This window comes from Oncorhynchus tshawytscha, linkage group LG23 (assembly GCF_018296145.1).
Source record: "Oncorhynchus tshawytscha isolate Ot180627B linkage group LG23, Otsh_v2.0, whole genome shotgun sequence".
Classification (NCBI taxonomy): Eukaryota; Metazoa; Chordata; class Actinopteri; order Salmoniformes; family Salmonidae; genus Oncorhynchus; species Oncorhynchus tshawytscha.
In genome coordinates, this window is record NC_056451.1 from 14,217,365 (window position 1) to 14,244,537 (window position 27,173).

General features: G+C 42.8%; 1 protein-coding gene across 1 annotated transcript; it reads left to right on the forward strand.

Moving 5' to 3' along the window:
• Positions 1-468: 468 nt before the first annotated feature.
• Positions 469-21,151, forward strand: pnp4b (purine nucleoside phosphorylase 4b). The gene is made up of 7 exons (XM_024385717.2): positions 469-600; positions 3,868-4,040; positions 12,665-12,768; positions 17,325-17,500; positions 18,796-18,986; positions 20,358-20,437; positions 20,591-21,151. The coding sequence occupies exons 1-7, from the start codon at positions 575-577 to the stop codon at positions 20,735-20,737; spliced, it is 897 nt and encodes a 298-aa protein (XP_024241485.1). The 5' UTR covers positions 469-574; the 3' UTR covers positions 20,738-21,151.
• Positions 21,152-27,173: the final 6,022 nt, after the last annotated feature.

The window sequence follows — 27,173 nt, forward strand, 5'->3', positions numbered from 1 at the left end:
CTAAGATGATAGTGGCATATGCTGACGGACACTAGACATTTAACCAGAGATGCCCCCACCAACCCACCTTTGGCCACCTGAATGAATATGGTTTTGCCCCATTTCACAAATAACAACAATTAATAATCCTATGCTGTAATAAACAACCCATTAGTCATATTGCTTAAACTGATATAAAACAAGTTAGACATATTTACTTAATATTTGTTAGTGAATATTGTAGTAAGGTCCTTTCTGATTTGTTAAACAAAGTCACTTTCACTGTGAACGTGACTTTAAATAGTTAAAAGAACATTGGTAAACCCTGTAATTATTTGCATGTACCCTTGTCACATCGGACCTTTGCATCCCACGAGGATGTGGCTCGGCACGTTTTTTCTCCTCCAGGAATCCCAAAGAATATACCCCACACTATTTCCCACCTCAAAATCAACCAATGAAAAGGTTCCACACACTAGGTTGCGTGGCACTATCTCACTCCCTCATGATCTCTCTTAACTCTATCTATCGTCGCCAGCTTTGATTAACTCTAAACTCCCCACCAGACTGCACCTGACAGACCTGTTTGTGGATCATGCATACCAAAGGAAGTACAGAATGGTAAATGTTATTTTCTTCATCATATTTCACACATCAGACAATATTTCCAGTTAAATGGATTGGTTTAGCATAAGCACAACTTTGATCCAGGGATGACAGTGAATACACACATTTTCATTTGTTTCCCATAAATTATGAAACAAAAATGGAATTGTTACATACATTTAATGTGTTTGTTTAAAACAAACATACTAGCAGTCATAACGACTTTTAGAGGGACTTACTAAGGAACATTTCAAAATGTGAATCTGAGAGGAATAAACAGGCACAGACAGTCTTAGACTGCAGGTTAGCAGGGTATTATAGTATTCATTCTTGCTTTTCAATAAATACACTGATTTGTTAATACATTCAGAGGGGGCCTATATCAGAACAACTTACAAGTCAGGTCACATACTGTGCACTCAGTGAATACAAGAGGCTAAATTGGATTTGAATTGTAATTGTAATGTAAAATACCACTCAGGGGTTGACAATCTGTGGAACAATTGCTTTGAATATGTTTCCTCAGGTCAGGCACCCCATTTCAAAAGAGCAGTGAGATCTCCTCACTTATTTCAGTTATTCCTCCTGTGCCTCGGCGGATTTATTAGTTGGAGTTATTCCTGTTTGATCACAATGAAGGAAAATGGAACTGTTCTCTATACGGATTTGTTGCGTTGTAATGAGGTGTGCACTTCTAATTTTATATTTATATATTGAGAGTTTGTGTCACTGGTCTACACACAAAACCCCATAATGTCAAAGTGGAATGGTATTTTTAGACAGTTTTACAAATTCATTAAAAATGAAAAGCTGAAATGTCTTGAGCCAATAAATGTTCAACCCTTTTGTTATGGCCGAAATAAGTTCAAGAGTAAACATTTGCTTAACAAGTCACATAATAATTTGCATGGACTCACTCTGTGTGTGCAATAATAGTGTTTAAGATTTTTGATTGACTACCTCATCTCTGTACCCCACACATTCAATTATGTATCTGTAAGGTCCCTCAGTCAAGCAGTGAATTTCAAACACAGATTCAACCACAAAGACCAGGAAAGTTTTCCAATATCTCGCAAAGAAGGTCACCTATTGGTAGATTTGTATAAAAAAAGCAGACATTGAAAATCCCTTTGAGCATGGTGAAGTTATTAATTACACTTTGGATGGTGTATCAATACACCCAGTCAATACACAGATACAAGCATACTTCCGTAGAGGAAGGAAATCGCTCAGGGATTTCCCCACGAGGCCAATGGTGACTTTAAAACAGAGTTTAATGCCTGTGATAGGAGAAAACTGAGGATGGATCAACAACATTGTAGTTACTCCACAATACTAACCTAACTGACAGAGGGAAAAGAAGGATGCCTGTAGACAATAAGAATATTCCAAAACATGCATCCTGTCTGCAACAAGGCACTAAAGTAATACTTTAAAAAATGTTTCAAAGCAATTCACTTTTTGTCCTGAATACAAAGTGTTATGTTTGGGGCAACTCCAATACAACACATTACTGAGTATCATTCTCCATATTTTCAAGCATAGTGGTGGCTGCATCATGTTGTGGGTATGCTTTTAATCGTTACCGATTGGGAGTTTTTCAGGATAAAAAAATAAACGGAATGGAGCTAAGCACAGGCAAAATTCTAGAGGGGAAACCTGGTTCAGTTTGCTTTCCACCAAACACTGGGAGATGAATTCACCTTTCACCAGGACAAAAACCTAATCTACACTGGAGTCGTATCTGCAACTAGGCCAAATCTACACTGGAGTTGCTTATGAAGAAGACAGTGAATGTTCCTGAGTGGCCGAGTTACAGATTTGACTTAAATCTACTTAAAAATCTATGGCAAGACCTGAAAATGGTTGTCTAGCAATGATCAACTGCCAATTTTAATTTTGAAAAGAATAATGTTGTACAATCCAGGTATTCAAAGCTCTTAGAGACTTACCCAGAAAGACTCACAGCTGTAATTGCTGCCAAATGTGCTTCTATAAAGTATTTACTCAGGGTATGAATACTTCTGTAAATGAGATATTTCTGTTTGTAATTTTCAATAAATGTGCAAACATTTCTTAAAACATGTTTTCACTATGTCATTATGTGTCATGGATCCCCCCGGAACTGTCATTACGCACACCTGGTCCCTATTCCCATTTGATTAGTAACTGTATAAGTGTGTCATTTGTTCACCGTTGTCCTGTTGATTATTGTTCCAATGTCCGTTGGTTCGTGTGAGTACCTGTGCTATGTTGTTTTAGCTTTTGTGCCACGTATATTGTGCAGATGATTACGGGTCTCGTCCCGTGTGATAATCATTGTGCGATTGTGTATTTATTCGAGGTACTCCTCGCTCTTTTGTTTGGGTTTCTACCCTGTGATTGTATACGTGTTTGTTTGGTCTTCGTCCCGTGCCTTTACACGGCACGCTGTAATTTGGGAAATAAAAACCCCTATTACGCATTCCTGCGCCTGTCTCTCAATCCCTTTATACCAACGTAACATTATGGGGTATTGTGTTATTCCAGATGGATGAGAAATATATTGAACACATTTTGAATTCAAGCTGTAACACAACAAAATGTGGACTAAGTCAAGGGTTATGAATACTTTCTGAGGGCACTGTAAACAAAGATCTAAGCAGATATGTTACCTCGTCTTCCTTGCATCATTTTTGATGATAAACAATATTGTTCCTAGAAGGATACAGTCAGTATATTCTTTATCTATTGCAAGTGTGTTTTATTTCTATCTAACAAATTATAGAAGTTGAGCTATACCTAACTCCATTGCCTAATTTAGTCAACTGCCCAATTCAAAATTGACAGCGTGTCACTACCACCTATGGACTTGTTTAAGGAGGTTTAGACAATATGGTGGGGAAAAAAACATAGCCTATCAGAAGGTATGGTGGAACTATTACCATATTGTTCATACCAAATCCTTTCATATCCATATTAAATGTTGAGTGGTAGGGACAAGGGGTTCATTTGGAATTAAGCATGTGTCTCTACATCAGGGGTAGGCAACCATGGAGACACGATCACGTCTCTTTTTTTATTTGTGGGAATGGTTGGGAACAGATTTCCAAAATTAAACACCTTTTTAGCTAAATTCCTGGTGATTTTACAGTCTTTTTTGACCAAAAAGTTAAATCCCCCCAAAATCACATTTGCGGGACGGTTTTGGCCCGTGGGCCACCTGTTGCCGATCCCTGCTCTACATGGTGTGTAGTCAGGCAGTCTATTTAAAAATAATTACCTGAGTGTCATCTCTCCTAGCTGTTGCTCTTTTGAAGACTACAATCAGACGACAGAATGGCTTCTGAGTCGGACGAGACATAGGCCTAAGATCGCAGTGGTGTGTGGCTCAGGCCTGGGCCTGCTTGCCGATGGTGTTACCAACAAAGAGATCTTCCCTTACGCAGATATCCCCAACTTCCCCGTCAGCACAGGTGAGATGAAGTCGCTGTCACGAACATATAATGTGTCATGATAATATTGATATGAGACTAATGATAGTATATTGTGGTCTCTACCCAGCAAACAGTGAATGTTCCTACAATGTTAAGATCAAGTTCCTATGGAGTCTTAATTTGGTTTACGTCCAATGTTAGCATGAAAACTTCCTATGACTGTTGTTAAAATGTCCCGGCAAAACCTACTAACATTCTGGGAATTCAGAAGTAACCAGAAATGGTTTGCTACGTATAAACTGTCAATCTATACTACCCAACCCCCCACACACACATACACACATACACACTTTGACAAATATAATAGGCAACGCCTCTCTGTAAACATCACCTCACCCCAATTAGCTTGTTCACTGATTCTCCCAAACATCAGGTGAACCTGTGTAGTGCTCTTAATTATGCCTGCACAGCAGAGGAATTTACATTTTCCCTCAATGATTCCATTGACACACCATTGCAGCTAAGTAGTTCATTATTTACTTGCTGAAATGCATTTGGGATTTCTGTGTGTCTTTGTCAAAATGTCGCATGGAAAAACAAATCATAACCAGTTGGCGGGAAAATGAACCAAGAATGAATAACTACGCCCCATGAATAAAATATTATAACTGGAGTAAAAATAGGCCCTAATATCTTCCACATGGAATTCTTATTATGATCTCATGGACATATTTAAATATTCATCATGTGGAGGTGAATATAAAATGTCTGCATAAGCGCTCAAATGTTCACTTTCCTATTATTATTAGAGTAAGGTGGGTCTTTGCAGAAAAGCCATAGCCATCTGTCTAGTAACCAGCTTTTGTTGTGTTTTTGGACAACAATAGCATCATAAATAAACAAATGAGAAGCCTAGAAATGACATTATTTGACAATGTTGCCTTCATTAGACAGAGCTGACATTTTTTTTTATTATCTTCAATTCTGGTTTGGTTTGTGTTGCAGTCTTCCCAATTATATTCTAGTTCATTTAAGCTTGTCAGAGAGAAGCCCATTGAAAACACTAATCGATGTTCAGTGCAGCACTAGACTTCTCGTTTTTTGGTCAATTAAATGGAGAGCATAATGATTGGCAGACATTCTAAATTAGTGTGATTTCAGACAATACTAATAATTGGTGTTTGCCTGTGATCAGGTGCTATGCTGTGTGAACCTGTAACAGCAAACAAAAAACAAAAAAATTGCCTATCCAATAACCTGTAAAACCAAAGGGCCAGATTGAATCAAATCCACACAACATAGCAGTATCCAATAAAGGCTTAGATAACCAATACGATAGTGCATCCTTAGATAACCAATACGATAGTGCATCCTTAGATAACCAATACGATAGTGCATCCTTAGATAACCAATACGATAGTGCATCCTTAGATAACCAATATGATAGTGCATCCTTAGATAACCAATATGATAGTGCATCCTTAGATAACCAATACGATAGTGCATCCTTCGATAACCAATATGATAGTGCATCCTTAGATAACCAATACGATAGTGCATCCTTAGATAACCAATACGATAGTGCATCCTTAGATAACCAATACGATAGTGCATCCTTAGATAACCAATACGATAGTGCATCCTTAGATAACCAATACGATAGTGCATCCTTAGATAACCAATACGATAGTGCATCCTTAGATAACCAATACGATAGTGCATCCTTCGATAACCAATACGATAGTGCATCCTTAGATAACCAATACGATAGTGCATCCTTAGATAACCAATACGATAGTGCATCCTTAGATAACCAATACGATAGTGCATCCTTAGATAACCAATACGATAGTGCATCCTTAGATAACCAATATGATAGTGCATCCTTAGATAACCAATATGATAGTGCATCCTTAGATAACCAATACGATAGTGCATCCTTAGATAACCAATACGATAGTGCATCCTTAGATAACCAATACGATAGTGCATCCTTCGATAACCAATATGATAGTGCATCCTTAGATAACCAATACGATAGTGCATCCTTAGATAACCAATACGATAGTGCATCCTTAGATAACCAATACGATAGTGCATCCTTAGATAACCAATACGATAGTGCATCCTTAGATAACCAATACGATAGTGCATCCTTAGATAACCAATACGATAGTGCATCCTTAGATAACCAATACGATAGTGCATCCTTCGATAACCAATACGATAGTGCATCCTTAGATAACCAATACGATAGTGCATCCTTAGATAACCAATACGATAGTGCATCCTTAGATAACCAATACGATAGTGCATCCTTAGATAACCAATACGATAGTGCATCCTTAGATAACCAATACGATAGTGCATCCTTAGATAACCAATATGATAGTGCATCCTTAGATAACCAATACGATAGTGCATCCTTAGATAACCAATACGATAGTGCATCCTTAGATAACCAATACGATAGTGCATCCTTAGATAACCAATATGATAGTGCATCCTTAGATAACCAATATGATAGTGCATCCTTAGATAACCAATACGATAGTGCATCCTTAGATAACCAATACGATAGTGCATCCTTCGATAACCAATACGATAGTGCATCCTTAGATAACCAATACGATAGTGCACCCTTAGATAACCAATACGATAGTGTATCCTTAGATAACCAATACGATAGTGCATCCTTCGATAACCAATACGATAGTGCATCCTTCGATAACCAATATGATAGTGCATCCTTAGATAACCAATACGATAGTGCATCCTTAGATAACCAATACGATAGTGCATCCTTAGATAACCAATATGATAGTGCATCCTTAGATAACCAATACGATAGTGCATCCTTAGATAACCAATACGATAGTGCATCCTTCGATAACCAATACGATAGTGCATCCTTAGATAACCAATACGATAGTGCATCCTTAGATAACCAATACGATAGTGCATCCTTAGATAACCAATACGATAGTGTATCCTTAGATAACCAATACGATAGTGCATCCTTAGAAATACATTATTTGCTTGGTCACTCACACCAAGTCTTTATAAAGTGACATCCAGTTACGCTCATTAAAACAAGTTAATGCAGCAATGGAATGGATTCTGAAGTAACTTCAATGGACAGAGTAATAACTGACACCATCCTCCCCCCTAAACTCCCCTCTGCCAACCGTCAACCTCTGACGGAGGAGAAGAAAGTCACTTCTCTAAACTGTGTTGTAATCATTCAGGTTCTATCTCATTACGCAGCACTTTTCAACAAATTGCCTCTGACAAAACTCAGGGTCAAATTAACATCATCTCCACACCACCGAACACAACTCTGCTGTAGTCTCAGCCATCATCCCCACTATAAAGAAGGGTACTAAACAGACAATTACAGTTGACATTTGACAGCAGATGACTAACACTTTTATTTCAATAGCACAGATACTGTTCCTACACTGCATGCTGTCCTGAATACTACAGTGCATTTGGAAAGTATTCAGAACCCTTGACTTTTTCCACATTTTCTTACATTAAGGCCTTATTCTAAATTTAATTGAATAAAATGTTTTCCTCATCAATCTACACACAATTCCCCATAATGACAAAGCAAAAACTGTTTTTTAGACATTTTTGGAAGTGTATTCAAAATAAAAAACAGATACCTTATTTACATAAGTACTCAGACCCTTTGCTATGAGATTTGAAATTGAGCTCCTGTCCATCCTGTTTCCATTGATCATCCTTGAGATGTTTCTACAACTTGATTGGAGTCGACGTGTGGTAAATTCAATTGATTGGACATGATTTGGAAAGGCACACACCTGTCTATATAAGGTCCCACAGTTGACAGTGCATGCCAGAGCAAAAACCAAGCCATGAGGTTGAAGGAATTGCCCGTAGAGCTCAGAGGCAGGATTGTGTCGAGGCACAGATCTGGGGAAGGGCACCAAAAAATGTTTGCAGCATTGAAGGTCCCCAAGAACACAGTGGCCTTCATCAAGACTCTTCCTAGAGCTGGCTTCCTGGCCAAACTGAGCAATCGGGGGAGAAGGGCCTTGGTTAGGGAGGTGACCAAGAACCCGATGGTCACGCTGACAGAGCTCCAGAGTTCCTCCGTGGAGATGGGACAACCTTCCAGAAGGACAACCGTCTCTGCAGCACTCCACCAATCAGGCCTTTATGGTAGAGTGGCCAGACGGAAGCCACTCCTCATTAAAAGGCACATGACAGCCTGCTTGGAGTTTGCCAAAAGGCACCTAAAGGACTCTCAGACCATGAGAAACTAGATTCTCTAGACTGATGAAACCAAGATTGAACTCTTTGGCCTGAATGCCAAGCGTCATGTCTGGAGGAAACCTGGCACCATCCTTACGGTGAAGCACAGTGGTGGCAGCATCATGCTGCAGGGATGTTTTTCAGCGGCGGGGACTGGGAGACTAGTCAGGATCGAGGGAAAGATGAATGGAGCAAAGTACAGAGAGATCCTGCACCAGAGCGCTCAGGACCTTAGACTGGGGGTGAAAGTTCACCTTCCAACAGGACAATGACCCTAAGAACACAGCCAAGACAATGCAGGAGTGGCTTCAGGACAAGTCTCTGAATGTCCTTGAGTGGCCCAGCCAGAACCCGGACTTGAACCCGATAGAACATCTCTGGAGAGACCTGAAAATAGCTGTGCAGCGACGCTCCCCATCCAAGCTTGACAGGATCTGCAGAGAAGAATGGGAGATCCTCCCCAAATATAGATGTGTCAAGTTTGTAGCGTCATACCCAAGAAGACTTGAGGCTGTAATTGCTGCCAAGGGTGCTTCAACAAAGTACTGAGTGAAGGGTCTGACTACTTATGTAAATGTGATATTTAAGTTTTATTTGTAATACATTTGCAAAAAAATTCTAAATCTGTTTTTGATTTGTTATTATGGAGTATTGTGTGTTGAGTGATGAGGGGGAAAAAACAATTGAATCAATTTTAGAATAAGGCTGTAACGTAACAAAATCTTGAAAAAGTCAAGGGGTCTGAATTCTTTCAGAATGCACTTTCTATAGTCCATGTCAGATTATAAACCGGGTGGTTTGAGCCATGGATGCTGATTGTCTGAAGGCCGTGGTATTTTTAAGCAATAAGGCATGGGGGGGTGTGGTATATGGCCAATATACCCCGGGTAAAGGCTGTTCTTAGGCACAACGCATTGCGGAGTGCCTGGAGACAGCCCTTAGCCGTGGTATAATGGCCATATATCACAAAACCCGAGGTGCCATATTTCTTTTTTAAACTGATTACCAACATAATTAGAGCAGAAGTTTACATACACTCAATTAGTATTTGGTAGCATTGCCTTTACATTGTTTAACTTGGGTCCAACGTTTTGGGTAGCCTTCAACAAGCTTCCCACAATAAATTGGGTGAATTATGTGGACTTGCCAAAACTATAATTTGTTAACAAGAAATGTGTGGTGTGGTTGAAAAACGAGTTTTAATGACTACAACCTAAGTGTATGTAACCTTCCGACTTCAACTGTAGGTCCCATTGTATGTACAGTTGAAGTCGGAAGTTTACATACACTTAGGTTGGAGTCATTAAAACTAATTTTTCAACCACTCCATAAATTTCTTGTTAACAAATTATAGCTTTGGCAAGTCGGTTAGGACATCTACTTTGTGCATGACACAAGTAATTTGTCCAACAATTGTTTACAGACAGGTTATTTCACTTATAATTCACTGTATCACAATTCCATTGGGTCAGAACACTATGTTGACTGTGCCTTTAAACAGCTTGGACAATTCCAGAAATTTCTGTCAAGGCTTTAGAAGCTTCTGATAGGCTAATTGACATCATTTCAGTCAATTGGAGGTGTACCTGTGGATGTATTTCAAGGCCTACCTTCAAACTCAGTGCCTCTTTGCTTGACATCATTGGAAAATCAAAAGAAATCAGCTAAGACCTCAGAAAAACAATTGTAGACCTCCACAAGTCTGGTTCATCCTTGGGAGCAATTTCCAAATGCCTGAAGGTACCACATTCATCTGTACAAACAATAGTACGCAAGTATAAACACCATGGGACCACGCAACCGTCATAACGCTCAGGAAGGAGACGCGTTCTGTCTCCTAGAGATGAACGTACTTTGGTGCGAAAAGTGCAAATCAATCCCAGACAACATCAAAGGACCTTGTCCTTTGGTACAAAAGTATCTATACACACAGTAAAATGAGTCCTATATCGACATAACCTAAAAGGCTGCTCAGCAAGGAAGAAGCCGCTGCTCCAAAACCACCATAAAAAAGCCAGACTGCGGTTTGCAACTGCACATGGGGACAAAGATCGTACTTTTTGGAGAAATGTCCTCTGGTCTGATGAAACAAAAATAGAACTGTTTGGCCATAATGAACATCGTTATTTTTGGAGGAAAAAGGGGGAATCTTGCAAGCTGAAGAAACCCATCCCAACCATGAAGCATGGGGGTGGCAGCATCATGTTGTGGGGGTGCTTTGCTGTAGGAGGGACTGGTGCACTCCACAATGGACAGAGTAACAACTGACACCATCCTCCCCCTAAACTTCCCTCTGCCAACCGTCAACCTCTGACGGAGGAGAAGAAAGTCACTTCTCTAAACAGTGTTGTAATCATTCGGTTCCTATCTCACTACGCAGCACCCGAAACTTTTGACCCAATTTAAAGGCAATGCTACCAAATACGAATTGAGTGTATGTTAACTTCTGACCCACTGGGAATGCAATGAAAGAATAAAAGCTGAAATAAATAATTCTATTTACTATTATTTTAACATTTCACATTCTTAAAATAAAGTGGTGATCCTAACTGACCTAAGACATGGGAATTTTTACTAGGATTAAAATGTCAGGAATTGTGAAAAACTGAGTTTAAATGTATTTGGCTAAGGTATACAGTGCCTTGCGAAAGTATTCGGCCCCCTTGAACTTTGCGACCTTTTGCCACATTTCAGGCTTCAAACATAAAGATATAAAACTGCATTTTTTTGTGAAGAATCAACAACAAGTGGGACACAATCATGAAGTGGAACGACATTTATTGGATATTTCAAACTTTTTTAACAAATCAAAAACTGAAAAATTGGGCGTGCAAAATTATTCAGCCCCTTTACTTTCAGTGCAGCAAACTCTCTCCAGAAGTTCAGTGAGGACCTCTGAATGATCCAATGTTGACCTAAATGACTAATGATGATAAATACAATCCACCTGTGTGTAATCAAGTCTCTGTATAAATGCACCTGCACTGTGATAGTCTCAGAGGTCCGTTAAAAGCGCAGAGAGCATCATGAAGAACAAGGAACACACCAGGCAGGTCCGAGATACTGTTGTGAAGAAGTTTAAAGCCGGATTTGGATACAAAAAGATTTCCCAAGCTTTAAACATCCCAAGGAGCACTGTGCAAGCGATAATATTGAAATGGAAGGAGTATCAGACCACTGCAAATCTACCAAGACCTGGCCGTCCCTCTAAACTTTCAGCTCATACAAGGAGAAGACTGATCAGAGATGCAACCAAGAGGCCCATGATCACTCTGGATGAACTGCAGAGATCTACAGCTGAGGTGGGAGACTCTGTCCATAGGACAACAATCAGTCGTATATTGCACAAATCTGGCCTTTATGGAAGAGTGGCAAGATGAAACCAAAATTGAACTTTTTGGCAACAATGCAAAACGTTATGTTTGGCGTAAAAGCAACACAGCTCATCACCCTGAACACACCATCCCCACTGTCAAACATGTTGGTGGCAGCATCATGGTTTGGGCCTGCTTTTCTTCAGCAGGGACAGGGAAGATGGGAAGATGGATGGAGCCAAATACAGGACCATTCTGGAAGAAAACCTGATGGAGTATGCAAAAGACCTGAGACTGGGACGGAGATTTGTCTTCCAACAAGACAATGATCCAAAACATAAAGCAAAATCTACAATGGAATGGTTCAAAAATAAACATATCCAGGTGTTAGAATGGCCAAGTCAAAGTCCAGACCTGAATCCAATCGAGAATCTGTGGAAAGAACTGAAAACTACTGTTCACAAATGTTCTCCATCCAACCTCACTGAGCTCGATCTGTTTTGCAAGGAGGAATGGGAAAAAATGTCAGTCTCTCGATGTGCAAAACTGATAGAGACATACCCCAAGCGACTTACAGCTGTAATCGCAGCAAAAGTGGCGCTACAAAGTATTAACTTAAGGGGGCTGAATAATTTTGCACGCCCAATTTTTCAGTTTTTGATTTGATAAAAAAGTTTGAAATATCCAATAAATGTCGTTCCACTTCATGATTGTGTCCCACTTGTTGTTGAATCTTCACAAAAAAATACAGTTTTATATCTTTATGTTTGAAGCCTGAAATGTGGCAAAAGGTTGCAAAGTTCAAGGGGGCCGAATACTTTCGCAAGGCACTGTATGTAAACTTTCGACTTTAACTGTATGTACATGCAGAGAGTTTTTCATTACAGCAGTAGTATTTTATTTCTATAGGACTCTCTCATGCTTGGAGTATGAACAACACAAATCGGACAACTTCTGTGAAATTAAACATGAATAAAACATCAATTCACAGTTTTTATTTTCTAACCCTACATGAGACATGCTGTATCACTAACCATCCATGACAGAATATGCTTGTGTCCTTCACAGTCCCGGGTCATGAGGGGTGTCTGGTGTTTGGTATTCTGAAAGGCAAATCCTGCGTCTTCATGCAAGGCAGATTCCATCTCTACGAGGGCTATTCACTCTGTAAGGTAAGTCCAAATACAGTATCTGACCGATGAACAGGTAATAATATATGCCATTTAGTAGATGCTTCGATTCAAAGTGACTTACAGTCATGCGGGGGGGTACATTTTATATATATGGGTGGTCCCAGGAATCAAACCCACTACCTTGACATTACAACATTCATGCTTTATCAACTGAGCTACAAACTGAGCAACGAAGGACCCCATACATTTAGAGACTCCCAGTAACATGACGAAGACTATATCTATATTAATAAGGTATAGGCCCTATTTTAAACATCCAACATTAAGACATTTGCTTTACACTACTAGTCATTCTACTCTTTTACCTTGCTGCTCTGCCCTTTGAGATCAGAGAAATATCACATCAGACTATTTTAAACATCAATATTCCTAGCCTCCATGGATTCAACCCAGTCCCTGCTCATCTATAACCCTTACACATTCCCGCTACGGTGACACCGGATGTTTTGAAATATTCATCACCAGTGTGTGCTTATATTAGCCATCATAAAGAAGGAAAAGAGTGAAACAAAATGGGTCCTTTCCTTTGGAACGCTATGCGAAAAACTCTCCATTGTGGCTCAACAAGGTCATGTTAACTGAAGGAGAACTCCTCCTATTTGTATAACAGAGAGGGGCTGGCATCTCCGGCCTTGGCCCATTGACTTTATCTGTCACAATCAGGAAAATGGGAGGCAGGAAGACGATTGCTGAAACCAGCCTGGGAACTGCTGACTCTGCACAAGGCTGTATATTTTAACAAACAAAGTTTAGGACAGGGTCACCACTGATCTGGGCCCTGTTTCTTAAAAATGGCCCTGGCAGCAATGAGGTCATTTTTGGGTCATTTGGTGTGAATTTGAACAAAATGTCAATGAAATGAAGCAATTTTCTCAAACAGCTTGTAAGGATATTGGGCCAAATGTTGAGTGGATGAGAGGTATGTACCAGCAGCCGTTCACCTGTGTTGCGACGCTTGTCTTATTTGTATATAAAAGTATTTCAAAGCAGCAACTTTCTGTATGTAGGTTTTTGCTTGGTTGAGACTTTCAGCCCCAATCAACCAGTCAATCAGCTGTAGCACTGCATATTTATGATGTCACTCCAGAGTTAAATTAGTCCTTTCCTTCCACTGTTTTGGTTAAGGCAGCATAAATGCAACCCTCTCTAGACCCTCTAGGCCCTTGGTTAATGGCTAAGGAATCTTCTGTTGTCTGGAGTGGCGAGGGAAATTCTCAGAGCAATTACGACATTGACAACATGACATCATGTATTAGAGTCAACCCTCATGGCTGCCGGACACCGGCACATAAGTGAAGCACAGGCTTTTTGGCCTTTCACTTAGGGTCACCACATTGTACCTGTCAATCAATAGCACTAGTAAATACCACATTGCTCATTCTCATCCTTTGATTCTGACCAGTCCAGACATTAATTTGTTCCTATTGACCTAGATTGCATTGGACGGCGAAAGTATAGACATATTGTATAACAGTCTATGAGAACAGCAGGAGACAGTCTAAAGATGTGTAATTATGATGAGATATCGAAGCAGCATTTCTACCTCCCAGGTGCTAGGCAGTAAACATGTCATCATGTTCTCATTGACTGTGACCACAGAGGAGGGCTTAAGTTGCAGCCTCGCCATTGGACATACAGAAGTATCTTACACCGCAAGAGGCTTTGGTGACAGTTTATAGGGAGACACAGAGAACAACAGACCAAATGCTGCCCTCTAGATCAATGTCTTATCTCCTATGGACTGTTTCTCAATTCTGACCTCCACAATATTGTTTTCACCTGTCAATTCTCTTCAGATCAGAGTAGATGTAGGATAGGACCCAAAGGAGAGGAAGTAACTTTACACTGCTGAGATGCAGCCCATAGGTGAGCACTGTCACGGTTAGGGTTGCAAAGGGACAGTATATTACTGGAAACTTTAGAAGTTTACCATTAAACGACCAGAATTTGGTCTCTTTTAAGGATTTTATGTAATCTGTCACAAGACATCTAGTGGCACGTTTGGGTACTTCAGATTATCACAGGTGTATAACAATCTCTGGTCTGGCCTTGTCACATAATATGATTTTACAATTTTAAAACAATTGAATGACAAATCTGTAAAACATTATGTGTGTGGCTCAGTTGGTAAAGCATGGGTTGTGGGTTCGATTCCCATGGGGGACCAGTATGAAAATGTATTACTGTAAGTTGCTATAAGAGGGTTTTAGCATGAAATATAATTTTAAAATGTTTTTACAAACTTTTATTTATTTCATTATGTCGATATGTATTTGTTGTCAAGCTGGTTGCAGTTGTGAAAAAAGTAAATAGTTGCAGAGTTAACTAGAAAAATAATACCATAGTTGATGAGCTGCTTTTTTCACTCAATCAGCTATTTTCTCTTGAACCATATTTATTTAATCTTTATTTAACTAGGCAAGTCAGTTAAGAACAAATTCTTATTTTCAATGACAGCCTAGGAACAGTGTGTTAACTGCCTTGTTCAGGGGCAGAACAACAGATTTGTACCTTGTTAGCTCAGGGATTTGAACTTGCAACCTTTCGGTTACTAGTCCAATGCTCTAACCACTTGGCTACCCTATTTAATACAAACTCATGTACAATATCGACACAGATATAATAAATGAATAATTTATATGAGGTTTCCTATCTTGAGGGCTGACTGAACATGCAGCAAAACGTGTAAGGTGTTAGAGAAGAACAGGTGTGATTACAGTGGATGTTGGACCTCTTTCCTATGGCTCAGCACACCAGACAAGGCGACAAAGTGATTTCTGCTAAATTTACCCCAGCACATGCAACCGATACAGCTGTGGTTTCAGCCTGCCATCTGCCCACTCTCTTTGTCTTTCTCTCATTCTCTCCCTTCTTTTCTCTCTCTCTTTCTTAATTTCTCTTTCCCCCACCACTAACACTACACAATCTCACACTCTCTACTCTCATCTCCATGTCGTCCCTGTTCTGCTCACTTTCTTTCCCAACATTATCGGACAGCAGTCCAGTATGTGTGACAGGGACACCAGGGTGTCCATACACTCCATCAGCCCAGGGACACATCCATGAGTCATTGTATCTGACACCTCCGACACCAACATCGCACCACTCTCACAAGAGTTTACGTAAAGACAAAACAAATACAGAGGTGTTGCAGCGAGAACTCAGTAAATATCTGGAAGGCGTAGTGATGCTACTAGTTTGTTACCAATTTTATATCTCCCTTTTCATACACTTTATTTGATGATACACTTTGTTCCATTGATTTTTACATCAAGTGCCTGGTACATAGCAGAAAAGCAATATGGTTTTGCTTTGTTGAATCGCACTCACACAAGCGCTCTCTCTCTCCCTCCCTCCCCCTGATTTGCAATCAGGGTGTGAGCTGTTATCTCTCTCATCTCAGTGTGTCGGTAGGAGATGCATGGCAAGGTTAATTAGCTGGCTTGCTTCGTTAGCCCTCCCTGATCTCCTCTCCCTCTGTGAGTGGTGCCTTTCATACAAACTGCTAGCATGCAGCTGGAGTTAGCCTTGGTGCTAGTTCTGTATTGTATAGTGGCTGTTATTGGAGCATGATGAGTCTTATTGGCATGCATGTTTAATTAAGATAAGCATGCATAAACATGTATACACATAAAAAAATCACTTCTCCTATGCCACACACAAATATACATGCAGGTGAGGCAAGGAAAGACATGGAGGAAAGGAGGGAAGGAGGCTAGAAAGGTGATCTGGCATTGAAATATATTCACCAATTGCCAATCCTAGCTTGCAAACTGACAGAAATGTGCATTTTCATGAGTCACTGTACACCCCACACACGCGCCCCCAAACGCAAACCATGTTTATGGATGTTGCACTAGTGGTGCCGTGTGTATGTGTCTGTCAGTGGTCTGACTTACAAATGTAGGATCTTAATTTGAGTCAGTTTTCTACAGCAGGAAAATAATGCTGCAGCAACAGGAAATGTGAATTCTTATGCAGACTATAATTAATGCAAAGAGCAAAAATTGGACAGCGCTCTGGTGAATAAACTTAAATGAACATATGTTTAATGCTGCACTCAAATACACTACAAGTTTTACATTTCAGGAAAGTTCTCCTGCAACAGGGTGATCAAATTAAGATCCTACATCTGTACCCTATTGGGTATTACTATATCAAGAGAAGTGTGTGTGTGACAGAGTTACAAGTCGTGGCTGCATGCTTCTAGCAGATTGTATGCACATCTTGTGTATTACTAGTGCTGGAGATAACCAAGAATGGTCCAAGAGAGAGAATAATACATTTTATGTCTCATTTCTCATCTTCCCCTTAATGGTACAATAAAGTGTTGGTAGCATTCTCTTCACCTCTCTCGTCGTTTCCTCTCTTCTATATTTATCTCTCCCTCCCTTTCTCTCCAACTCCCTTTTCCTCTTCACTCGTCCACTCCTTTCTCCTCTCCTCTATACTCATATAATTCTCTTGTTTTCTCTCTCTGACTCTCTCCCCACCTATATTTCTCTCCTCTCTATCCCCCTCCTCTTCTCCCCCAGGTCACATTCCCGGTGCGGATCTTCAAGCTGTTGGGCGTGGAGACCCTCATTGTGACTAACGCCTCAGGGGGCCTGTGTCCGGACTTCAAAGTGGGCGACATCATGCTCATTAAGGACCACATTAACCTGCCAGGCTTCGCCGGCCAGCACCCTCTGTGCGGCCCCAATGACGAACGGTACAACCAGAGACAGGGAGACAGAAATATAGGGGTAGAGAGGGGTGACAGGGGTAGAGAGGGGAGGTAAGGAGAGAGGGAGAGGGTTGTGGGAGGGCACAGCACCCTCTGTGCGGCCCCAATGACGAACGGTACAACCAGAGACAGGGAGACAGAAAGATTGAGGGAAGAAAGGGGAGACAGTGGTAGAGAGGGGGGATAAGGAGAGAGGGAGAGGGGTGTGGGAGGGCACATCACTCACTGTGCAGCTACAATGATGAACGATACAGGCAGAGAGATGGAGAGAGGCAGGGAAGAGGGATGGAGAGAGGGGTGGGGGGAATGGGTAGGGGAGAGTGGAAGTGATGGAGGGAGAGTCAAGGAGAGAGAGTGAAAATGTAGTATAGTCTGAAGCACAACGGTGGGAGGAGAGATGGAAAGAGAGAGAGTTGCAGTCAGTGAGAGAACTGAAATGATCCCGGAGAGAGGAAGCACGGGGAGGGAGAGGGGAAGAAATACATACTCTTCAAGTAATCTATCTAGCTCACTAGGTTACATGGAACCTGTAATTCATATTTTCCCTTTATGGCTAGGAGGTTGTAAATTAATGACAAATAAACTGTATATTTAGTGTAAGTGCTCAGAGAGCTACAGGTAACTGCCAAAATAATGGAAACACTTGAGCAAATGAGGAATACAAAATATATTGAAAGCAGGTGCTTCCACCCAGGTGTGGTTCCTGAGTTAATTAGGCAATTAACATCCCATCATGCTTAGGGTCATGTATAAAAATGCTGGGCAGGCTATTATTTTGGCTAGCTTGGCTCTGCTCCAATAGGATGACAAAGACCCCATCCGCCGGGCACAAAATGGCTTGATGAGCATGAAAACGATGTCATGGCGGTCTCAGTCACCAGATCTCAACCCAATTGAAAACTTATGGGAGATTCTGGAGCGGTGCCTGAGACAGCGTTTTCCACCACAATCAACAAAACACCAAATTATGAAATTTCTCGTGGAAGAATGGTGTCGCGTCCCTCCAATAGAGTTCCACACAATTGTAAAATCTAAGCCAAGGTGCATTGAAGCTGTTCTGGCTCGCGGTGGCCCAAAACCCTATTAAGACACTTTATGTTGGTGTTGCCTTTATGTTGGCAGTTGCCTGTATACTATCATAATACTGTATTATATTACAGTATTATTCATATTATTAATAGTAGCAGATTATTGGTAGATTAGGAGAGATGCATTGCAATAGTATTTGCTCCATATGTCCCATCGATAAGCCAGTAGTGATTGTCTGTGCTCTGCTCCAGGTTTGGGATCCGGTTCCCCTGCATGTCAGATGCCTACAGTAAGGACCTGAGGAAGCTAGCTCTGGATATCAGTCATGAGCTGGACTATACCAACTTTGTGCGGGAAGGGGTGTACTGCATGGTGAGCGGGCCCAACTTCGAGACCATCGCTGAGGCACGCATGTTGCAGGTCTTGGGGTGCGACTCTGTGGGTGAGTGGTGACAACACAGGCCTACGGGCTACAACCACGAATGGGTATTTCATCACCAGAACTGGCTATGACTTGAGCAACAAATTACAGTTAATGTTAGGAAATGGTTCAATTTAAGTTTAAAGGAACAATAGATATTTAATACAACTTGTGTTTCAAAATGCTGTATCAAGATCAAGCATCTACTCAGGAAGGGGATGTTTTGTCAGAGAGCCAAGTGACCACCAGCCACAACATGGTTTAACAACGATACAAACACAGACGAGGCTTGCTCACTCTCCTTTTCCCCTTTTTAGTTCATTAACACTGCTCTAATTGGACCTCCCTCGTAAAAACACCCATGCTGGGCTTGTTAATAAATGATGGTGCTAGCTCTGCTAACAGAGCCGACTCATGCTAATTAGCTTAGCGATTAGGTCAACAGATAGACCAACAGGCTGCTACATGCTGTGACGCTAATTGGTCTGATGATTTGATCCAGGATCAAAATACAACACCAATATCTGTTACAATTTACAGTGGGCAGAATTAACGAATTACATCTTTTATGATCCACTCCCCCTAAGAACATGTATTTTGCCGACTTGTTACCTTAAGAGCTTGTTGTTGTAGCCAACCAAAAAGCCGCTTTGGTTCCTTGTTTTGATGATGTTTTGAGTTATTACTCCTGTGAGTGTATTATTTAAGGTGAGAGTCTAATTCAGGTCTGCCAATCCATATTTTTTTTATGTGGTGTTTTTTCTTTACCATGCTTGAGTTTCAGCTTAGTGGAGGCTGTGTTTGAGTGCGTGAGACCTTTGGCTTAATAAGTATTTTTAATTCATATGCTTTTTGGTTATGCCTGTAAACATTGTGTTGTCGTTGCATTCGTACAGTATGTGCCTGTGTAAATTGTATCCATGTTTTTAGCATGGTTTTAATGATATGTGAGATCTGGCTGGGTTCCCATTAAATACTAACATGGGAATGGGACCTAATCTCATGGAATGGGACCTAATCTCATGGAATGGGACCTAATCTCATGGAATGGGACCTAATCTCATGGAATGGGACCTAATCTCATGGAATGGGACCTAATCTCATGGAATGGGACCTAATCTCATGGAATGGGACCTAATCTCAGGGAATGGACCTAATCTCAGGGAACGAGACCAAAGTTCAGGGGGAAGTACACGGAGGGGGTTATTAATGATGCTGAATAGTATAACCACCTCTCTACACACACAAACACACAACCATGACCCGGTGCCACCCACAAACCCTGTTGGATATTTTGCCATTTTCTCTCTGCCCCCCCCCCCCCCTCGCTTTCCATCCCCATGAACCTGCCAACCTCCGCTCCTGTCCCTGTCTGCACTCCCCAACCCCAAGGCATGAGTACAGTCCCAGAGGTAACAGTGGCCAAGCACTGTGGCCTGAGGGTCTTTGGTCTCTCACTCATCACCAACAAGGTATTGATTGACTTCTCGTATTGCTGTATATCATTTGATGTACCTTCTCTGCACACACTCTGAACAGCTCAGCGTATCTATTCTGTCATCTGTTGACTAGTTATTGAGTATGGTACCGGAGCATCTTAATGTATTCTTATTATCATTGTGAAGGTCTCCCTGGACTACAGCAGTGAGGAGAAGGTGAACCATGAGGAGGTCCTGGAGATCAGCAAGATGAGGGCGGAGCATGTGCAGATGATGCTCAACACACTTATTGCCCGCTCAGACCAGCTGGACGAGGGCATCAATGTCAACTGAAGGAGGAAGGGGGATGGAGAAAGAGACAGAGACATACTCTAATGTTGAAGCACACTCTCTCACACACAGAAACTCACAAACACGCAGAAATGTCCACAGACATGTGCAAACATGTACATATCATTCACTGTGAATCTTTACAATAAATAACCACTCATGATGGAAGAATTTAGTCAATTTTCCAGTTTAATAAAATGTTCTAAAGTTTTTTTTTTTTACACGAACCAGTCTGTTAAATGTAAATGCTTATTTGATGATCGGGCACTGACATGAGAATACGTAATGCTCCTATTTAACATCAGCTGAAGGGGTGCCACTACCAGTTGAACAACTGAACACCTTCAACTGAAATGTGTCTTCTGCGTTTAACCCAACCTAGGTATCCCCCTTTCCTTACGTGAGGAAATTCAGAGAGAGAGATTGTCACGCCCTGTGACTTGGGTGGGCAAATCTGTTTCTATTTCTTTGTTGGCCTTGTATGGTTCGTTGTCTCTGATTGGGGATCATACTTAGGCAGCCCTTTTTCCCACCTTCAGTTGTGGGATCTTGTTTTTGTACTGTTACTGTGTAGCCTGCAAAACATTACGTTTGTTTATCTTTTGTTGTTTTTATCTAAATAAAGAAAGATGTACGCTTACCATGCTGCGCCTTGGTCCGATCCTTCAAACAACGAACATAACAGAAGATCGTTGTTGGGCTCTTCTGTTACTTTCGTTGTTTGAAGGATCGGACCAAGGCGCAGCATGGTAAGCGTACATCTTTATTTAGATGAACACCAAAAAAACAAAAGATAAACGAGGTGGGAAACAAGGCTGCCTAAGTATGATCCCCAATCAGAGACAACAATAGACAGCTGCCTCTGATTGGGAACCATACCCGGCCAACAAAGAAATAGAAAAACTAGAATGCCCACCCAAATCACACCCCGACCTAACCAAATAGAGAAATAAAAAGGCTCTCTAAGGTCAGGGCGTGACAGAGATTATACATTAATTCCACCAAATGTTTTTCTCCCAAAAATAAATGTGAAAAGCCTCCAACCAGAAAATAGCATTTAATGACAAATAGTGGGGAAAAAAATATGCAACTGAACTAATGTACAGATGATGGTGCTTTTCTCTTCAAATTCCTCCTGCTATTCAGAGCTAGTGACAGAAAAAACATGTCCTGTATTGATATAAGTATACAGGGCTTTCTTCTTTGTTATCCCCTCACTGTTTAGAATGAGAATCAAACTATTATTTATGTGCTTCACTGTGTTTACCAGACAACACAAGTCTGTTTCATAAAGTTGATTAAAAAACTATTTTCATGCTGAACAATTACAGTGTTACGAGTTAGTTTGACTGCAATAACAGTGAGAGCTCATGTAGAAATAATGTTTCTTGTAAGAATTTACACAGCAACAGAAAAAATGTACAGAAAAACTTTGGATCTTGCCAAAGCAAATACTCTGTTCACTGCCTTGCCTTACAGTAAATCGAAGTGCATTCATCTATAAAGAAAACACTGCCATCTTTCACAGGGCTCCTCAGCCAATATGGCGCAGTGGTAACTTCTGCACTGTAGCGATAAGCTTGGAGAACACTGATGTGTTCATAACAAGGTTTTCCCATTGTAAATATATAGATACATATATAAATAAACATACAGTAGATATAGATCATAAACAGACTTTAAGTGTGTTTATTTGTGTCTGTGTGTGTTCGTCAGGGCATGCGTGTGTGTGAATATTGGGGCGGCAGGTAGACTAGGGGTTAAGAGCGTTGGGCCAGTAACTGAAAGGTCGCTGGTTCGAATAGGTGAAAATCTGTCGTCGTGCCCTTGAGCAAGGCAATTAATCCTAATTGCTCCTATAAATTGTTCTGAATAAGAGCGTCTGCTAAATAACTAAAAGGTAGTGCAGGTGTGTGTAAAAATGGGGTAAACCAAGGTTAAACCAATCTACTCAGGGTCCGACTCAAAGTAAACGTGAATATAATCACATTGGATATTCAGGAATTCTGACCTTGTGCATTGGTTAGTGGTAAAGGAGACAGTAGAAGAAAAGTAGCCCTCCCCTGAGACAGTGTTCAGCTTGAAGAGACAATCATCTCTCATTGTATACAATAGACAAGACCAGGGTGGCTGATTCTGGTCGTGCAGGGCCTCTGTTGTTACAGTCAGTCCAGAGCCCGTATCCACAAAGTGTCAGAGTCGGATTGATCTAGGATCAGTTTAGCCTTTTTGATCACAATAAATAAGAATACATGGCCAGGTTGTAACGGTTTTCTAGTGGTGATGAAGGAGAGTCGGACCAAACTGCAGCGTGTCGATTGCGATCCATGTTTAATATAACAAAGAAACACGAACTTACAAAAAACAATAAACGAAACCGAAACAGCCTATCTGGTGCAAACTAACAACGAGTACACATAGGACACTAAGGACAATCACCCACGACAAACTCAAAGAATATGGCTGCCTAAATATGGTTCCCAATCAGAGACAACGATAAGCACCTGCCTCTGATTGAGAACCACTCCAGACAGCCATAGACCTTGCTAGACAACCCACTAAGCTACAATCCCAATACCACCACCAAAACCCCAAGACAAACACACCACAATTACAAAAACCCCATGCCACACCCTGGCCTGACCAAATACATAAAGATAAACACAAAATACTTTGACCAGGGCGTGACAGAACCCCCCTAAGGTGCGGACTCCCGAACGCACCTCAAAACAATAGGGAGGGTCCGGGTGGGCGTCTGTCCATGGTGGCGGCTCCGGCGCGGGACGTGGACCCCACTCCTTTAATGTCTTAGTCCCCTCTCCCTTCGTCCCTGGATAGTCCACTCTCGCCGCCGACCATGGCCTAGTAGTCCTCACCCAGAACCCCACTGGACTGAGGAACAGATCGGGACTGAAGGACAGCTCGGGACCGAGGCAGCTCGGGACTGAGGGGAAGCTCGGGAGTGAGAGAAAGCTCAGGAGTGAGAGAAAGCTCAGGAGTGAGAGGAAGCTCAGGAGTGAGAGGAAGCTCAGGAGTGAGAGGAAGCTCAGGAGTGAGAGGAAGCTCAGGAGTGAGAGGAAGCTCAGGAGTGAGAGGAAGCTCAGGAGTGAGAGGAAGCTCAGGCAGGTAGATAGATCTACCAGCTCCTGGCTGGCTGGTGGTTTCAGCAGATCCTGGCTGACTGGCAGATCCTGGCTGACTGGCAGATCTGGAAGAGTCTGGTTGACTGGCAGATCTGGAAGAGTCTGGTTGACTGGCAGATCTGGAAGGGTCTGGTTGACTGGCAGATCTGGAAGAGTCTGGTTGACTGGCAGATCTGGAAGAGTCTGGTTGACTGGCAGATCTGGAAGAGTCTGGTTGACTGGCAGATCTGGAAGAGTCTGGCTGACTGGCAGATCTGGAAGAGTCTGGCAGACTGGCGATGCTGGGCAGACTGGCGATGCTGGGCAGACTGGCGATGCTGGGCAGACTGGCGATGCTGGGCAGACTGATGGCGCTGGGCAGACTGGCGATGCTGGGCAGACTGGGGGCACTGGCGGCGCTGGGCAGACTGGCGGCACTAGCTGCTCCATATAGGCTGACAGCTCTGGCGGCTTCTTACAGACTGACCGCTCTGGCGGCTCCGTGCTGACTGGCAGCTCCTTGCAGACTGGCAGCTCCTTGCAGACTGGCAGCTCCTTACAGACTGACAGCTCCGTGCAGACTGACAGCTCCGTGCAGACTGACAGCTCCGTGCAGACTGGCTGCTCCATGCAGACTGGCTGCTCCATGCAGACTGACAGCTCTGGCTGCTTCATGCAGACTGACAGCTCTGGCTGCTCCATGTAGACTGGCTGCTTCATGCAGACTGGCAGCTCGGGCTGCTTCATGTAGACTGACAGCTCTGGCTGCTCCATGCGGACTGACAGCTCTGGCTGCTCCATGTAGACTGACTGCTTCATGCAGACTGGCAGCTCGGGCTGCTTCATGTAGACTGACAGCTCTGGCTCCTCCATGCAGACTGACAGCTCTGACTGCTCCATGCAGACTGACAGCTCTGGCTGCTTCATGCAGACTGGCAGCTCTGGCTGCTCTATGTAGACTGGCTGCTTCATGCAGACTGGCAGCTCGGGCTGCTTCATGTAGACTGACAGCTCTGGCTGCTCCATGCAGACTGACAGCTCTGGCTGCTCCATGCGGACTGACAGCTCTGGCTGCTCCATGCGGACTGACAGCTCTGGCTGCTCCATGCAGACTGACAGCTCTGGCTGCTTCATGCAGACTGGCAGCTCTGGCTGCGCTGAACAGGCGGGAGACTCCTGCAGCGCTGTGTCGGAGGAAGGCTCTGGCTGCGCTAAACAGGCGGAAGACTCCGGCAGCGCTGGAGATGAGGAAAGCTCTAACAGCGCTAGATAGGCGTGAGACTCCGGCAGCGTAGGAGAGGAGAAAGGCTCTGGCTGCGCTAAACAGGCGGGAGGCTCCGGCAGCGCTGTAGAGGAGGAAGGCTCTGGCTGCGCTGAACAGGCGGGAGGCTCCGGCAGCGCTGTAGAGGAGAAAGGCTCTGGCTGCGCTGAACAGGCGGGAGGCTCCGGCAGCGCTGTAGAGGAGGAAGGCTCTGGCTGCGTTAAACAGGCGGGAGACTCCAGCAGCGCAGGAGAGGAGAAAAGCGCTGGCTGCGCTGAACAGGCGAGGCACACTGAAGGCCTGGTGCGTGGTGCTGGAACTGGTGGTACTGGATCGAGGACACGCACAGGAAGCCTGGTGCGGGGAGCTGCTACCGGAGGGCTGGGGTGTGGAGGTGGTACTGGATAGACCGGACCGTGCAGGCGCACTGGAGCTCTTGAGCACCGAGCCTGCCCAACCTTACCTGGCTCGATGCCCACTCTAGCCCGGCCGATACGAGGAGCTGGAATATACCGAACCGGGCTGTGCACCCGCACTGGAGACACCGTGCGCTCCACAGCATAACACGGTGCCTGCCCGGTCTCTCCAGCCCCCCGGTAAGCACAGGGAGTTTGCGCAGGTCTCCTACCTGGCATAGCCATACTCCCTGTAAGCCCCCACCCAAGAAATTTTTGGGGCTGACTCTCGGGCTTCCATCCGCTCTGCCGTGCTAGCTCCTCATAATGCCGCCTCTCTGCTTTTGCTGCCTCCAGCTCGGCTTTGGGGCGACAATAATCTCCAGGCTCATTCCAGGGTCCTTTACCGTCCAATTCCTCCTCCCATGTCCATAACTCCAGGTGGTGCAACCTCTCCCACTGTAGCTGCTGCTGCTCCTGCTGCTGCTGCCTCTGTTGCCTCTTCTCCTGTTGCTCCTTTGGGCGGCTACACTCCCTGGTTTAGCCCAGGGTCCTCTCCCGTCGAAGATCTCCTCCCATGACCAGAAATCCTTGGTGAGCATCTCCTTTTTCGGCTGCTCCTGCCTGTTGACACGCCGCTTGGTCCGTTGGGCGTGGGTGATTCTGTAACGGTTTTCTAGTGGTGATGAAGGAGAGTCGGACCAAACTGCAGCGTGTCGATTGCGATCCATGTTTAATATAACAAAGAAACACGAACTTACAAAAAACAATAAACGAAACCGAAACAGCCTATCTGGTGCAAACTAACAACGAGTACACATAGGACACTAAGGACAATCACCCACGACAAACTCAAAGAATATGGCTGCCTAAATATGGTTCCCAATCAGAGACAACGATAAGCACCTGCCTCTGATTGAGAACCACTCCAGACAGCCATAGACCTTGCTAGACAACCCACTAAGCTACAATCCCAATACCACCACCAAAACCCCAAGACAAACACACCACAATTACAAAAACCCCATGCCACACCCTGGCCTGACCAAATACATAAAGATAAACACAAAATACTTTGACCAGGGCGTGACACAGGTGGCCTTGTGTATACGGAGCCTGAACAATACGGCTGAACTAACACATCTGATTGATCTAATCATTGTCGTGAGAGGAAACTAAAATACATATCGTCACCTTATTTCTGAGTATTTAAAGTTGTATGCAAAGCAATACTGTACAATATTGGAACAGTATGGTTGACTATCTTTGTTTAGTCCTGGCACCTGTTTAGCTGAGTGTATAAAGTAGCTAATACACTATTAGTAAACTAATCATAATATGAATCTCCTGTCATCCTTAAGACATCATTAACATAGATCAGTGGCTTTTCACACCCTGTTCATTTAGACTCTGTTATAAACTCCCCACAGAAATCATTCATGCTAACCTGGCAGGCCGAAACAAGGCTGGGGGTAGAACGCTTTCAATCTAAATCTTCCCTTTCGATTTTCATCCTCTCATGAGAATAAATAGTGTCAGGTTCCTCTTAGCCTTCTAGTCATTACCAAGGAATACAAATGTTCTCTAGTATTATTAAAATCACCAACATTAATAATTAGCAAATTATTGTAATTACACCAGAACTATTACCTTAAAATCCA